This window comes from Gouania willdenowi, chromosome 18 (assembly GCF_900634775.1).
Source record: "Gouania willdenowi chromosome 18, fGouWil2.1, whole genome shotgun sequence".
In the NCBI taxonomy this organism is placed as follows: domain Eukaryota; kingdom Metazoa; phylum Chordata; class Actinopteri; order Blenniiformes; family Gobiesocidae; genus Gouania; species Gouania willdenowi.
In genome coordinates this window covers 19,557,210-19,572,370 of record NC_041061.1, presented here as the reverse complement: position 1 = coordinate 19,572,370, position 15,161 = coordinate 19,557,210, and the positions used below count along the sequence as shown (strand labels likewise).

At 38.9% G+C, this 15,161-nt stretch overlaps 2 protein-coding genes across 2 annotated transcripts in view; both read right to left on the bottom strand.

Moving 5' to 3' along the window:
• The window catches only part of LOC114480636 (interferon-induced very large GTPase 1-like), a 691,281-nt gene that overhangs the window by 177,133 nt on the left and 498,987 nt on the right, over positions 1-15,161 (bottom strand). The window lies entirely within an intron of this gene.
• LOC114480640 (interferon-induced very large GTPase 1-like) lies at positions 6,628-7,824 on the bottom strand. The gene is made up of 2 exons (XM_028474963.1): positions 7,445-7,824; positions 6,628-7,249 (listed from the first exon to the last, which is right to left on the bottom strand). Exons 1-2 carry the CDS (start codon positions 7,622-7,624, stop codon positions 6,671-6,673), a joined length of 759 nt encoding a protein of 252 aa, XP_028330764.1. The 5' UTR covers positions 7,625-7,824; the 3' UTR covers positions 6,628-6,670.

Sequence of the window (15,161 nt, the reverse complement as noted above, 5' to 3'; positions counted from 1 at the left end):
ACACCCACTGAAGCTGTGGATGCAGTGACTCATTCTTTCTGAGCTGTAACGGCTGCTGTGAGACCTCGGTCTAGTGACCAACAAACGTCCTGGTTTTCAGAGTTACGTCCTGTGTCCTCGTAGATTTCACCCCAACCATTGCTTTTTCAAAAGTTCAGTCCTGTTTGTCTCGTTTATTAATAAATAAACATATGATGTCGCTGACAAACACCCTTTAATGTCAGTCAAACTAAAATATTGTCATCGATCGACCCTGGACGTGGATCAACCCTAGACATCCATCAAATCTGTCGTAGATCAACGCTGGTCGTCGTTCTCAATTCGTCGCACAGTGAGAATCGTTTTTATTAAACCAAGGGTGTCAAACTAATTTCACATCATGGTCAGACATATAAAATAATTATTTCTAAATAAATGTCATTTTTTAGTGAACATTATTAATAAATTAAGATGTTTAGTGTCATTTAACTCTCCTTTTACAACCTAAAACTAACCTAAAACCTAAATTAATGTTTTCTCATAAATTTGACATTCTTGGTTTTGTGGTTTAAAGCTCCTCCCTCTGACCTCATTAAATAATCAATAATAATTCATTTTATTTAAAAAGTGACTTTCAGGCCACTTAAAAACAGGATGATAAAATAAGTAAATAATATTAGTTTATAGTTTAAAGGTCTATTTAGTCTCATACTGTTATTGCTGAGTCATGGTTTTAGGAGCAAATACAATCCAAACATTGCTGTAGTTTATTATAGTTGACATAATTTTTTCAGTCTTAAATTAGTGTTGATGAATTTACACCAAAACTTGACAAATTTTTATTGCGCGGCAACTAAATAATTCATGATTTGTTCATTCATGAAAAAACAAACACCTGTGAGGTTGAAAGTGATTTAGCATTAACTAATATATCTGAACAACCTATAAAATTTTGAAAAAGACCGCGACAAAACCAAACCGCAAAATTCAAATCATTGGATTTTGGTGCTGGCCGCTAAGATGCCCACTGCAGTGTTATGTACGTCTTCTTTAATCTTTTATTTTCTTCATAACAAAGTTTTTTCTTTCATTAGACCTTTTAAACAAGCTTGCGCGTCCAGAGATAAAACCTCCTGTTCCAACTGAAGATGCTGAACCAAGAACCAAGCCTGAAGGAGCTGAAAACTGAACAACAAGAACAAAGCCTGCACACGCTGAACAAAGGCCAGACAGGCCTAACACAGGTCAGAACCAGTGGAAACCTGCTGACTGAACGAGCTGTGAAACGTGCTGAACAAGGAACAGAACCGTCCAGCCTAACACAGGCCAGAACCAGGTCCAGGAAAGGACTCTTTTGGACACAGTCCAGCGGTTCAGAGCCACGCTTTGCTGCTTCAGACTCCTCTCACCAGTCCGCTCTGCCACCAGAGAAGGATCACCGACCACGGACCCATCAGAACCGAGGTGCTTTGGATCTCAAATTCTAATCGGGCCAAAAATAATTGCAGACACGTGATCCCATACTGATCTTATCATAGCTCTCACACACACACACACACACACACACACACACACACACACACACAGAAATCATGCTACTTTTCTTTCCTTCCTTCTTTCTTTCTCTACTAACCTTTTACCTTTAAAGTGTAAATACATTTATCCTTAGTTTAGTGAGCGTAGCGCTCTTTTAGCTTTATTGTGTTAGTAGGTTTTAACTTGTTTTGATTAATAAATGTTTATACTTTGAGAAGTTGTCTGTGGTTTATGAAAATATTACAATCATAAGGTTTGTTATATGGAGAGTAGACAGTCTTGACAAGAGTTCACAACCCTGGATGACCAGGTATTAATAACTAAGTGATTTGAAACACTTTAACTCAATTTCAGATGGCACCTCTTGGCAAATTACTGTCAAATTAATTATAATTAATATAATTCTTATCACTCCTTGTCCGAGCTCATCCTCCTCCAACTTTCAGTGTCTGACGCACCCGGAGGGAGGTTCTGCCCCTTCTGTTGTAATCTGTTCTTGGTAATACCACTAGAACCAGATAAATGTTAAATAAAAATAATCCCAAATAAGTCCCAAAATGTTTCAATGAGAATTGTTTCTGTTTTCCAGTCAAGAGAAAGAAGATGACATCATGGTGATGCAGGCAGTGGACAACAGTGGGTTAAGCTTTGAGGCTTTTTACCTATTTTCTAAATATTACTATATTTAGAAGTTTGCTTTAATTAATTTTTTTGTGCTTGAAACGTGTAGTTTTTCAAAGGCTAATCTTAATGCATGTTTGTTTTAAATACTCTGAGTCAGAATAATAAATGGTGGGAAAATGCTGTTAATTTTAACTAATGTTTATCCTCTGCCATAGATGCATTACAATGATATAACACATAAATACAATAAAATATTACAATTAAAGACTGGCTAAAAGAAATACAGAGACCAAGTAGTGAAGCACTTAATAGTTCTCAAGTAGTTTCAAAGAATTATGATAGATAATTACAGTATTTAACTACTTTAGCATAAAATACATTTCATCAACTTACAGCTTTAATAATACTTTAATTTCAACAGTGGAAGTATTTGCACATCAACCTTCATAAATTCTACCAAATAAGTATGATGTAAACTTTATATAAATCAATAACACATTTCTGTGTACACTAACACTATCCAAACTAATCTGTGGCTTTACCACTTAATGTGATACTTTTCATATTCAGTGAAAAATTATCTGCAAACTTGTGAACTGCACTTAAGTCTTAAAATATAAGATAATCTATAGGAAAAAAATAGCATACAACACCTTTTTTTTTTTTTTTTTTTTACAATCTTCAAATGATGGCACAAATTAACCCCAAAAATAATCAACCCGGAAAACCATGGATAATTTAAGACTCACTTGACATTTTTAATGTAAAACCAAATGGCAGAAAAACATACAAAATTTGTTAAATGCACGAAAATTTAAAACATAATTAAAAAAAAAAATGGAAGATTCTCAACATTAAAAAAAAATGACACATGCACTATTTAGCCTAACAATGACAAACTTATTTTGGAACTAGTCGAAGACCAAGAAACTTGTTCTGTTTTTGTTTTATCTATTTTGTACATTTAAAAAAAAACAAAAAAAACAATACATAATATTGCAGAAAAACATACAGTGCAGAGGCAGAAAGCTTAAAAAGCTTAAATATTCTTTTTCAAATTAAAACAACTGTATTCTAAACTTCAACTTTCTCAAATATAAATCTAGTTAAAATAAAATGCAGTATAAAAATATCTGAGCTGGTGCTATTTGTCACAAATACAGTAGATTATTGCACACAACAAATCAAGCTAATTTTAGAGGAAAAACTCCAAGGTCGCCAGAAATTTGTAATATAAGATTTGGGTCACGATCTAGTTTGTTTTCACTGAAATATTCAGACAATTGGAGTATCACAGATAGGATTTCATTAAAGATAATGCAGATTTGGTGTTTTTTTTCCAAAATATAGTTTTAAAATAGTAAGTTGAGTTTTATGAAACCTTGAATAATTGTTCTGTTGTAAGAACATTCTGTGGTTAATAAAGGAGAACATGATGATTCCCAATGAAAGGTTTCAGAAGTGGTCATTTAAAAATGAAACAATGGCATAAATTAAAGAGAAATGAAGTGTTGATTGTGGCCATTTTATGAGTGTATACATGTGTAGGTCTTAATTGAGCGTGTCACAGACTATAAATGTGATGACGCTTCCTGGACAAGTGTTTGTTGCTTGACGGGGTGGAGCTCAAACAGTTTGAATTTTGGTTGTTGGGGTGACTAATAAGTTTACCATAATTGGGAGGACTGGCTTCATTAAGGGCAACAAAATCTTCATTTTTGAGCCAAGTCTCAGTGAGGCATAATAAACCTAATTTATGGTCAGTTATAAGATCACTCACTAAAAGAGATTTAGACGAAAGCAATCTGATGTTTAATAGTCCACATTTAATAGTTTTTTTTTTTTTTTTTTTATTGTTTTGTGTTCTGTTCGTAGTTTAAACTTTAATGAGATTTTTATGGTTAACTCCTCTATTGTGGGCTCTAATTTGTATTGCATGTTGCTCTGTACTGCTCAACACAATGTTGATGGCGTATAATTGTTCTATATTTTGAGTAAAGGGCTTATCTATGGAAGTGTTTGTTGTAACTGCCAGTTTATTCTCAGCTAGTCATGCATGTGTGGAGTTGTAATGAATAATATAGTATATGTTTTTGAGTGAATAAACTTTTTATTCAACTTTTTTTTATCAGCAAATAGTATTTGAGCTTTGCTTTCTTGTCAACTTTATTGCTTAATAAACACTAAACGTTGCTCCTTCCTGTGTCTGAGGTAACTACCACTGTAGTTAACATGGACATTGTAGCAGCTTTCTTGTAAAACTGAACAAAGTTTCATCACATTCCCTCAATGGACCAGCAGCATTATTTCAGCTATAATATTTTAGCTTTTATTCATATTAGGCTTGAAAAAGAAAACAAAGACTAAACCTTTGACAGTCTGATCAGAGATGATGTCATATCCACCTTCTTTGATTTACTGCTGATGGCAAAAATAAAACCATGTGTTCACACAGCATAACTTTAAAGCCTCTGTGGGGATTAGCCAGTCCTCCATTATATGATCCAGAACTTCCATCATGCTACTGCATGTCTTTAACAGGTACAGGGACGTTTGGCTACATTTCACTAGTCCTCAGCTCACTTCACTGGCTGCATGTTTTTTTTAATATATTTAGTATTTTATATTCCTGAGCTTCTCCATCCCTGTCTCTATCACAGTCCCTCAGGTTAGCTTTTCAGCTGCTTCTAATTGTTCCAAAAATGAGTTTTAGCCAGTTTTGATCTGCAGGCCAGATGATTGTCTAAGCTGATTTATATGGTTAAGATGTAGACTTTATTTTTATGTAAGTTTTACATATTTCTACAAAAAAGCCAATGAAGGAAACAAAGTGCTCTTAAAAAGGGTTGATAGCAGTGCCTGGTGTTTGCTGTGTGTTTCTTATTTAGGGGTCTTTAGATTTTGGAAAATCGTGATATAAAACAAGTTTATTATCAAACTTCCACTGTATGAGGCTATTACACAACACTCACAATGTATTTGTAATGACATGTGAACTGTACTTTTTATCTTCTGAAACACTAAATCTACCAATTCTCCTGTCTTTGTTCATGGTTCTAGATGCTCTGTACAGGTTACCTGTGCATATTGTTTCTGATGTAATCTGTTGGCTCTAACTTTACTCTAAGACCATCATATCAGAGGATTTCTTTACTTAATTTAATCAAATCCCCCAAATATGAAAATCATCAGTCACTTATTATATTACTGTTTAGTCCAGCAGAGAAGGGTTTTCACTGCTGTCATCACTGTCTGTTTCTGCTCTGCAGGGAACATTAGGTAGAGGAGATCTAGAAAAAGAAAAATATTTAAAAAATATCTGTCATTTTCTTTTTTTAAGTTAGTTGTATTAATGCTTCACTATAGTATATACAGTATAGTCATGAATTTAAAGACTTGCTTTTTTAAAATTTATAGACTTTAATGAATTAATTTCTCATTGTAATTTATGAAGAAGCAGAATAATGTTTCCACTTTTATTTCATACAAACAAATCTCTGGCAAATTAAAAGTAAATGTTAAATAATTAATGATCAAAACAAATGCATCACTGTCTCTCTTAAATCATTCTTATTTTAACTTGCGTGTTGTTCAGACACTAATTCATTGTTAATATACAATAAGATATTTGGAGGTGGTTTGGTGCTGAATAGATTTTTTGAGTCTAAATCACTCCTAAAGCATATCTGTGGACTCCTTTTATGGTTTTTCAGACCATATTTATTCTCTTTTAAACTGTGCCTTTGTCTAACAATTACAATATTAATTACTTAAATAATTACATGTAAAAATAAATAATGCATGATTGACTGAACTTGGACTTTTAAAGAATATAAGAAAAGACAACTTTTGTATTTGCTAAACAAATGTTAGTGCATATAATTGCTAAAAATGATATAAACTTAACTTATTTAAAGAACCATCCTGCTTCCTGTGTAGGGATTGGCACCTGCAGATTCTTTTGACCCTGTACATGAGTAGGTAGGTTATAAGTATGATGGAGGATTTGGGGGGGGGGGGGGGGGGAACACAATTATAATCAATGAAGATATATTTTAATCAATGAAATGCATGCTCATTATTACAAAGTTACATTGAATGATGCAAACATTAAACACAGTCAAACAACATTGAAAAAGAATCCCATCAGTTCTAAGTCAACAAAATAATGTTAACAGGTAAAAATGTATGAGCTATAGGATTGAAAATATAAGATACATAACATTTGAAACAGGGTAATCAAGTATGAATCAAAGATAACAAATATTGAAAATCAAATATCTTATTGACAATTCTCAATTTAGTTTAATTTCAAATCATGACCATCACTACAGTTTTACTAATAGTATTTTTTTGTGTGTGGGAAGCTTTTATAAAATGTACAAATATATTAGTAACCAAATAAGTCATTGGGCAGATCTACAAATTCAGTACCAAACCAGAAACACCTTAAAGTGGTAGAGCTCAGACCACACCTTGTAAAAAGGACCCTCAAAAGATTTGTGTATGAATTTAACTCTGGACATACTGGTTAAGATTTACTCATCTTCAAGGGACGACTCCTGGTCTTGATGTGGTGTTTTTTTTGTGGTTGTAAATCTGGATCCTTGAGTTTAAATGACTCTTTAAGACTTTCTTCTGCCTGTTTGTATGAAATATTATACCAGGATTCTGGTATTTCAGCAGGCTCTGCATTATGTTTCATAGCAAAGTCTTGATTGTACGTTGTCATGACATATTTCCAGTAGTTTGATGCCTCCAGACTCACATCAGGAGAAATTTTCCAGTCTAAGAAAATCTTCTTGTAATCCTTGTAAGGGTGATATTGGTCATTTGTTTGATGGCAACGAAATGTTCCATCACTGATCACAGAAGAAGAGCAGATGTCAGTGACAAGTTTCTGTGTGGCAACCCTCCTGTATTCATCCAGACCTTGTGGCCGATGCAAAGATGCCCAGTGTTCAGTGTGAGCTTTTCCTCCTGCATCGCAGGGCGTTACACAGAACGGACACTGTTTACTACATCCAATCACTCTGGTGAAAAGCTCATTCTGGGGCTTCATGTGAAGATTCTTTAACTTAGTTTGGATGTTTGTGTTTTGAAACTTGTCCTTTTATTTATTTATTTTTATTTATTTGACAGGGACCATGTACAGGAGCATTAATCAACATAAGAAAAAAATGCTTTATACCAAATTTTAGCTCTTGCAGCTAATTTATATCTGCAGTCCCCAATACAATTACAAAAAGCATAGAACAATACAGTTGATAATATTTACAAACAGTGCTATTATACATTATACATCCTTCAAATTTTGTTTCATGTCCTTCAAACACTTTGTGAGTGAATCTGGAAATTGCTCCTGGTTTACATTGTTCAGAATCATAAAAACATCAAGAGCATCTTGGGAAATCGCCAGTTTAGCTGCAAGTTCATGACGCATATCTTCAACAAATGACTTCAAATTTTCTTTTTTCTTCTTCATGGCCTTTTTAATGACATCATCGATGTTGTTGATGCTTGTTGCAAGAACTGGCTCCTCAAACTCAAAGTTTGGAACTGCTTGAAAATTGTTTCTCTATTTGTTGGAGAATCCAGGTTTTTGTATAGCTTTCATAACACATTGTGTAGTTATAATAGTGTGTAAAATTTTTAATTGAAAACAAATCCATTAAAATTAAATACTGAAAGTTGATTCGTGTACTAAATTCCTGACATTTCAGCATCTCATCAGTGATATTGAGGCCCAGATCACGATTGACACGGTCTTCCACAGCAGGCTTCAGACACTGATCTGCAAACTCTTCAGCCTTCTTCTGACACTGGATCCTGTTTATGGAAGAGATTTTTGAAATCTGCACAAAACTTTTCCTTGTTTTTTATCAAACATCTGTATGGATCATTGGTTTGAAGAAAACTCTGATGCAGTTCCTGAAACTTTCTGGCTGCAAATCCACAGATGTGCTGTTTCAGATAAACTTCAAACGCAATGTCTGTCTTAACATTTTTGTCATTTTGTAGACGTTCATCAATGATGTTCAATATCTCCTGAATGTAGGCATCGTGGTAGTCACTTTTTTTGGCCATTTTCTCATTTATAGACATTGTGCAAACTGCAATGATGCTGTCTGCTCTCTGTTGTAAATATATTTTGTCTTGTGCATTCATGAATGTCTTTACTTTATCTGCAATGTTCCACCGAGTTACTTCAGGTTTGTATTTGAATGGTTTCAGCCCACAATCTTCAAGTCTTTTCTGACTCAGCAGTGCATTTGCATGGCTCCCTTTGTGTGAAATATTATTTCTGAGGCAATGGGATACCTTGGTAAAAATATCTGTGGGTTTCAGTTCAGAAAACTTTATTTTTTCCAGAGTTTCCTTCCACATCTTGCCAAATTCTTTGTCCAGTTGTTGGTCAATCATTTGGTGTTTTGTTTTTTGACATTCATCAATCAGTGCACACACTGCTTTTTCAATTACTTTGTTGTGGTTTTCCTTAATCCGTTCAAGTTCTACCATTCCCTGTCTGATGTTTGCTGCTGCTGAGAGCTGATAAAGGACAGAGTTTTCCAATTCTCGTCTAAGACTCTTAGCACTGTTTTCAAATTCTGCTCTGTGTCCTTCCACCAGGTGGACATGACCCTCAGTTTGACTGAAGTACTGTGTTAGGTTCTCCACAAATTTTTCCTCCCATTGGCACAGCACTGTGAAAACTTCAGTTTTTAATCTTAAGAGTAATTCATCCATCCCAGATGTTTGAGCTTCTGAATCAACATTTCCAAAGTTGGATATTTTGGTCTCTGCATTTGTGCCCCAGATGTACATTTCCTTTCTGAACTCCCATTCCCATTTGTTGAACTCTGTACAAAGTCTCATGTAGGCGTCGGCTACAAGGCTGTTTCTGAAGCTAAAGATGAAGTTTTCATGCTTTTCTGCATTCCACAAGCTTTTTATCCACTCTTTGAAGTCACTGATATCATTCTTTGAATAATTGCACATTCCCAGGAGTAGAATTATGTTTTTCTTTAGCTCATATACAGCTTCACTGTACGCTGCATTGACTGGAGCCATTGGTGGGTTTCCATTCCAGAGTCCAGGAATGTAGCAGTTCCCAGTGTCTGGATTGTAGTCCATCACATCAGTGAAGCTAATGCATTTTTCTTTCTTTTCCATTCTAGCTGCTGCCTGGGTCATCTCATTCAGCTGTTGTAGGAGCAGTTTTCGGTCTCGTAAGTTCTTCTCATGGGCTGACACATCAGACACATTCTGGTGAACAAAGTGACATTTAGGCATTTTTCCCACCTCCTTCATCCTGAGAAATGCATGCACAACTATTTGAAGAATATCCTTCATTTCAGTTAAATTCTCCATTGCAATGTTTACAATGGTTAAATCACTCAGCCCCACAACAAGTGTTGCAAGCTCATTGTCATGTTCATAGCTATTGTCAAGTTGTGCAAGCTCAGGTGACTTTAGGCCCTCAGTGTCAATGATTACAATGAAGTCACAGTCTAACTTTGTGTTAAACTCTTCATGTACTTTGATGAGCAACATGAAGGCTCCTCGAGTGCATCGACCACTGCTGACTGCAAACTGCACTCCAAACATGGTGTTAAGGATAGTGGACTTTCCTGTGCTCTGAACTCCAAGTACTGTGACCACCAGGATCTTGTTCTTTGGAGAAACCATTTCATTAAGCTGAGAGAGAACATCACTGACCCATTGAAGGGGTATGTTGGATGCATCTCCATCCACAAGTTCAAGAGGAAATCCATCCAGTAACAACTGTGCACACAGTTCAGGTAAATGATTCAGTTGTTGTCTGGATGGATCTGTTTCTGGAAGGAACCGTGAAGCTTCGTAGATTTGACCCATTTCACGAAAAAAGTGTTCAATCCCTAGTGAACTGCTGGTCAGTTGTTGGTCAAGTTGTTTGATCTCCTCTTTGTTCTCAGAGCTCTTCCATTTTTCTTTGTAGAGTTTCCTGAGTCCAGACAGTTTAATGCGAGACATATTATCAAGGTTTATCCTCATCCACTTCAGGAAGTAGCTCCTTTCTTTTTGCAACGATAACGCTTTGATAAAACATGTCAAAATATTTGACATGTTAATGGAGTTTTGTTTTTGTCGAAGTTTTTCTTTCTTTTCTTTCAGGTCACTTTTATACTTTTCTATGTTTTCAGATCCAAGCTTTCGAAGGCGAAACTCTTCTTTCTCTAGACTTGTCAGTTTCTTCCATATTTGACCTTGTAATGGAAGCTGCTCTTCTTTGAATGTCAAAGGGTCTTGAATCTCTGCAGTGATGGCATCAGCAAGTTTTTTTGCTCTTTGACACTCAGGAGAGTCTTCATCGACCCAGATAACCAGTTCATGGGCAATGTCAGCCATCTGCTCAATACTCATCTTTCTCTTTGTCTTGGAAATCACATCGCTGACTGCTTCCCTCACTAAATTAACAAAATTTACATCATTTACATCTTTGTTCCAAATGATGATGTTGCTTTTAGTCAGACCTAATTTCCTTGACACTTCTTTTAGAGTGCTGACATTGATCTGTTTGTTCGTATTGTTAACCACCAAAAAAATCTGGGCCTTGTTGGTTTGGGTCGACAGCAGATTACATTTTGCATCTAACTTGTCAAGAAAAACAAAAACTGCTGCAGATGTTTGACACAAGAATTCAACCTGTTTTTCAAATGATTCAATGTCTCCACGAAGGTTAGCCACAGCCACTGGTTGACTGAAAACATCAATGTTTTTGTTGCCACAAGGAAGGTACCAAGTAATTTCAGTCAACCCATTGGATATTCTTCGTGGACTGTCACCACATTCCATGTTGTGGTGAACAAAGATGTCATGGTACTGCTGTGAGTTACTCAGCAGCTTGTTCAGGGTCTCTGACTTTGACAGGGAGCACTCACCCAGTCTCACAAAGGAGACCATTGGTAGATTAGAGAGGACTATTCTTTCTTCAGTGAAACCCTTGGACTCTGAAAGAGCTTCAGGTCTATACTGCTTTACAATGTCTCTCATAGCCCACAGCATCAATGTGCACTGTTGACTGTCACAACTAGGAAGCAGCAGAGGCACAGAAAACTGACACATTGACATCTTTAGAGCCATTTGCTGCTGAACAAACCCATCAGAACACAGAAAGAGAGCAGTGATCACATCTAGAGGATTCACCATGTCTTCTGAATTAGAGATTTTAAGCAGGGCTTCAAAATCATTGTCTGTGGTCTCTGAAGCATCATCTCTGTTGGATCTTAACTGTTTCACATGTTTTATATTCCTTGCCGTCACATTAACCATCATTAATTTCTTCATAAAATACCATGGAAGGTCTGATTTACTTTTGTCTGGTTCTTCGTTTAATGTCTTGTCATCAATTTGAAGTATTTTGCTGAGTGATAGCTTCTCTTTGCTGTGCTGTTCCAAACCAAGATCCTTCATAATAGTCATCAGGTTTGTCTCTAAAAGTAAAAAATAAAAATATGAGGTTATAATATATACATTTTAATTAATGTTTCTTCTACTTAAAGAGTAACTATACCCCAAACCCACTTTTTTTTCCTGATGAATACATATATATTTGGGTATTGAGTAGTGTTGTTTATTAATCCTTGTCCCAATCTTTACATTTACTAAAAGTTTTTTCATTTAGCATATTTTGTTGTAAAATTTCAGTCACTGCCCTCTGTGTTGAATTTTGCAATTGGCTGAGATGGATTGTTGTGACGCAACTTTCACTGTTGGCCCCGCCCCTCATATAAAAGTTAATCACAGCCCACAGTTAGCTGAACCCCACTGCTTTTTGTAAAGTAGCCCGCTTCAGTGGTGATGGCTTTATTTTCATTGAATGAGAAGACTGTTTTATAGAAGCAGTCTTCTCATTCAATGGAAAAAAATAAATTATCCTGGTACCGTCAATAAATGAGTGATGATGTACAATACTTACTGTTATGTGAAAGTCTTAATAGATTTGGCTTCTGTGTGAATATAATTTAATTCCAAGAAGATTAAAGAAAGTTTATTGAACCCCTGATGTCACTGTAAACAGGGGATGGAAATGCAACTTTGAGTAGACCGATTATGCATTTCTTGTTATATTTTCTGCCATTTTTTCATGTTCAGATTCAGGTTAATTCCACTTGTAGTAATTGCACATTGTCACTTTATTTCAGTTGTGCTGGGATGAACATGACGCGATCCATCTCAAGGAAACATATTAACGCAATAAACAAAAAAGAAAACAGGGAAAGTTTAGTTTGACACGAAAAAAAAACTTTAAAAATGTGTGTTTGTATTGGTGTCAGTGACGCTGTTTAAGAAGTACACAGAGCTGCTTTGTGGCCTGTGTGATGTTTGCACATTCATAGCAGAACAGTGACATCTATTGGATCTGAGAGGTAACATCAGTTAACAGTTTCAGTGAGTTTGTCAACATGTGCGTCAGACAATAAACCCGCGACTGTGAAGTACGTCAATGTGAGCTGATATATAACAAATAATGCACAGACATCACAGCCTGTTGTGTTTCACTTGATAGGAAACCAAATATTTAACAACCACTGCAAATTAACAGTAGGTAGTGGCTATCCGTAGACGCTTGCAGTATCAATTTGGACATTATATCTGTACGCAGCGCCCCTATTTGGCCAGTTTAGGTCACTAAGACTAAACCTAACCCAAAAATTGTTGCAATATTGGGTTATAACCTAACTCTAAACTTGATCCTAATGCTAAGACGCAACATACTTATAAATTACACCATCTGTCATCTTAAGTTTATTTTATTTTATTAGTTCATACCTGGAAGTCATTCTCCATGGCCTCACCAAACTCCTCCCATGTCCGGGCTTTTGCCTCGGCGACCGCCGTGGCTGCACTTCGCTTGGCCCGTTGGTACCTGTCTGCTGCCTCCAGAGTCCCACAGGCCAAAAAGGCCCGGTAGGACTCCTTCTTCAGCTTGACGGCATCCCTCACCCCCGGTGTCCACCAACGGGTTCGGGTATTGCCGCCACGACAGGCACTGACTACCTTGCGGCCACAGCACCGATCAGCCGCCTCAGCAACAGAGGCACGGAACATGGCCCACTCGGACTCAATGTCCCCCGCCTCCTCCAAGACATGGTTGAAGTTTTCCCGGAGGTGGGAGTTGAAGCTCTTTCTGACGGGAGACTCTCCCAGGCGTTCCCAGCAGACCCTCACTATATGTTTGGGTCTGCCAGGTCTAACCGGCATCCTCCCCCGCCATCGGAGCCAACTCACCACCAGGTGGTGATCAGTTGACAGCTCCGCCCCTCTCTTTACCCGAGTGTCCAAGACATGCGGCCGCAAGTCCGATGACACGACTACAAAGTCGATCATTGAACTGCGGCCTAGGGTGTCCTGGTGCCAAGTGCACATATGGACACCCTTATGCTTGAACATGGTGTTTGTTATGGACAATCTGTGACGAGCACAAAAGTTCAACAACAAAACACCGCTCGGGTTCCGATCAGGGGGGCCGTTCCTCCCAATCACGCCCTTCCAGGTCTCACTGTCGCTGCCAACGTGAGCGTTGAAGTCCCCCAGCAGAACGAGGGAATCCCCAGAAGGAGCACTCTCCAGTACTCCCTCTAAGGAATCCAAGAAGGGTGGATACTCCGAGCTGCTGTTTGGCCCATAGGCACAAACAACAGTCATGATCCGTCCCCCCACCCGAAGGCGGAGGGAGGCTACCCTCTCGTCTACCGGGGTAAACTCCAACGTACAGGCACTAAGTCAGGGGGAAAGAAGTATAGCCACCCCGGCCCGGCGCCTCTCACCATTGGCGACTCCAGAGTAGAAGAGAGTCCAACCCCTGTCGAGAAGGCTGGTTCCAGAGCCCTTGTTATGTGTCGAGGTGAGACCGACTATATCTAGTCCGAACTTCTCCACCTCGCACACAAGCTCAGGCTCCTTCCCCGCCAGAGAGGTGACATTCCACGTCCCTAACGCTAGCTTCTGTAGCCGGGGATCAGATCGCCAAGACCCCCGCCCTGGACGACTGCCCGATCCACATTGCACCGGCCTCATATGACCCCTCCTGCGGGTGGTGGGCGGGCCCACGTCGTCCTTTCGGGCTCTGCCCGGCTGGGGCCCGTGGGCAAAGCCCCGGCCACCAGGAGCTTGCACTCGAGCCCCAACCCCGGGCCTGGCTCCAAGGTGGGGCCCCGGTAGCGCCAATCCGGGCGACGTGAACTGCCTTTGTTTTTTAATGTACATATATGGCTATTGAACCGCTCTTAGTCGGACCCGTCACCTGGGACCTGTTTGCCTTGGGAGACCCTACCAGGGACATTAAGCCCCCGACAACATAGCTCCCAGGATCATTCGGGTACTCAAACTCCTCCACCACGTTAAAGTGGCGGTTCATGGAGGAGTTTGGTGAGGCCATGGAGAACGACTTCCGGACGGCTTCGAAAAGATTCTGGACCACTATCTGGCGTCTCAGGAGGGGGAAGCAGTGCACCATCAACACTATGTATGGTGCTAATGGTGCGCTGCTGACCTCGACTCGAGAAGTTGTGGATCGGTGGGGGGAATACTTCGAAGACCTCCTCAATCCCACCGACACGCCTTCCAATCAGGAAGCAGGGCCCAGGGAACCGAGAGTGGGCTCTCCTATCTCTGGGGCTGAGGTTGCCGAGGTGGTTAAAAAGCTCCTCGGTGGCAGGGCTCCGGGGGTGGATGAGATCCGCCCGGAGTTCCTCAAGGCCCTGGATGTTGTGGGGCTGTCATGGCTGACACGACTCTGCAACATCGCGTGGACATCGGGGGCAGTCCCTCTGGATTGGCAGACCGGGGTGGTGGTCCCCCTTTTTAAGAAGGGGGACCGGAGGGTGTGTTCCAATTATAGAGGGATCACACTCCTCAGCCTCCCTTGTAAGGTCTATTCAGGGGTACTGGAGAGGAGGGTCCGCCGGATAGTTGAACTTCGGATTCAGGAGGACCAATGTGGTTTTCGTCCTGGCCGTGTAACTGTGGACCAGCTCTAC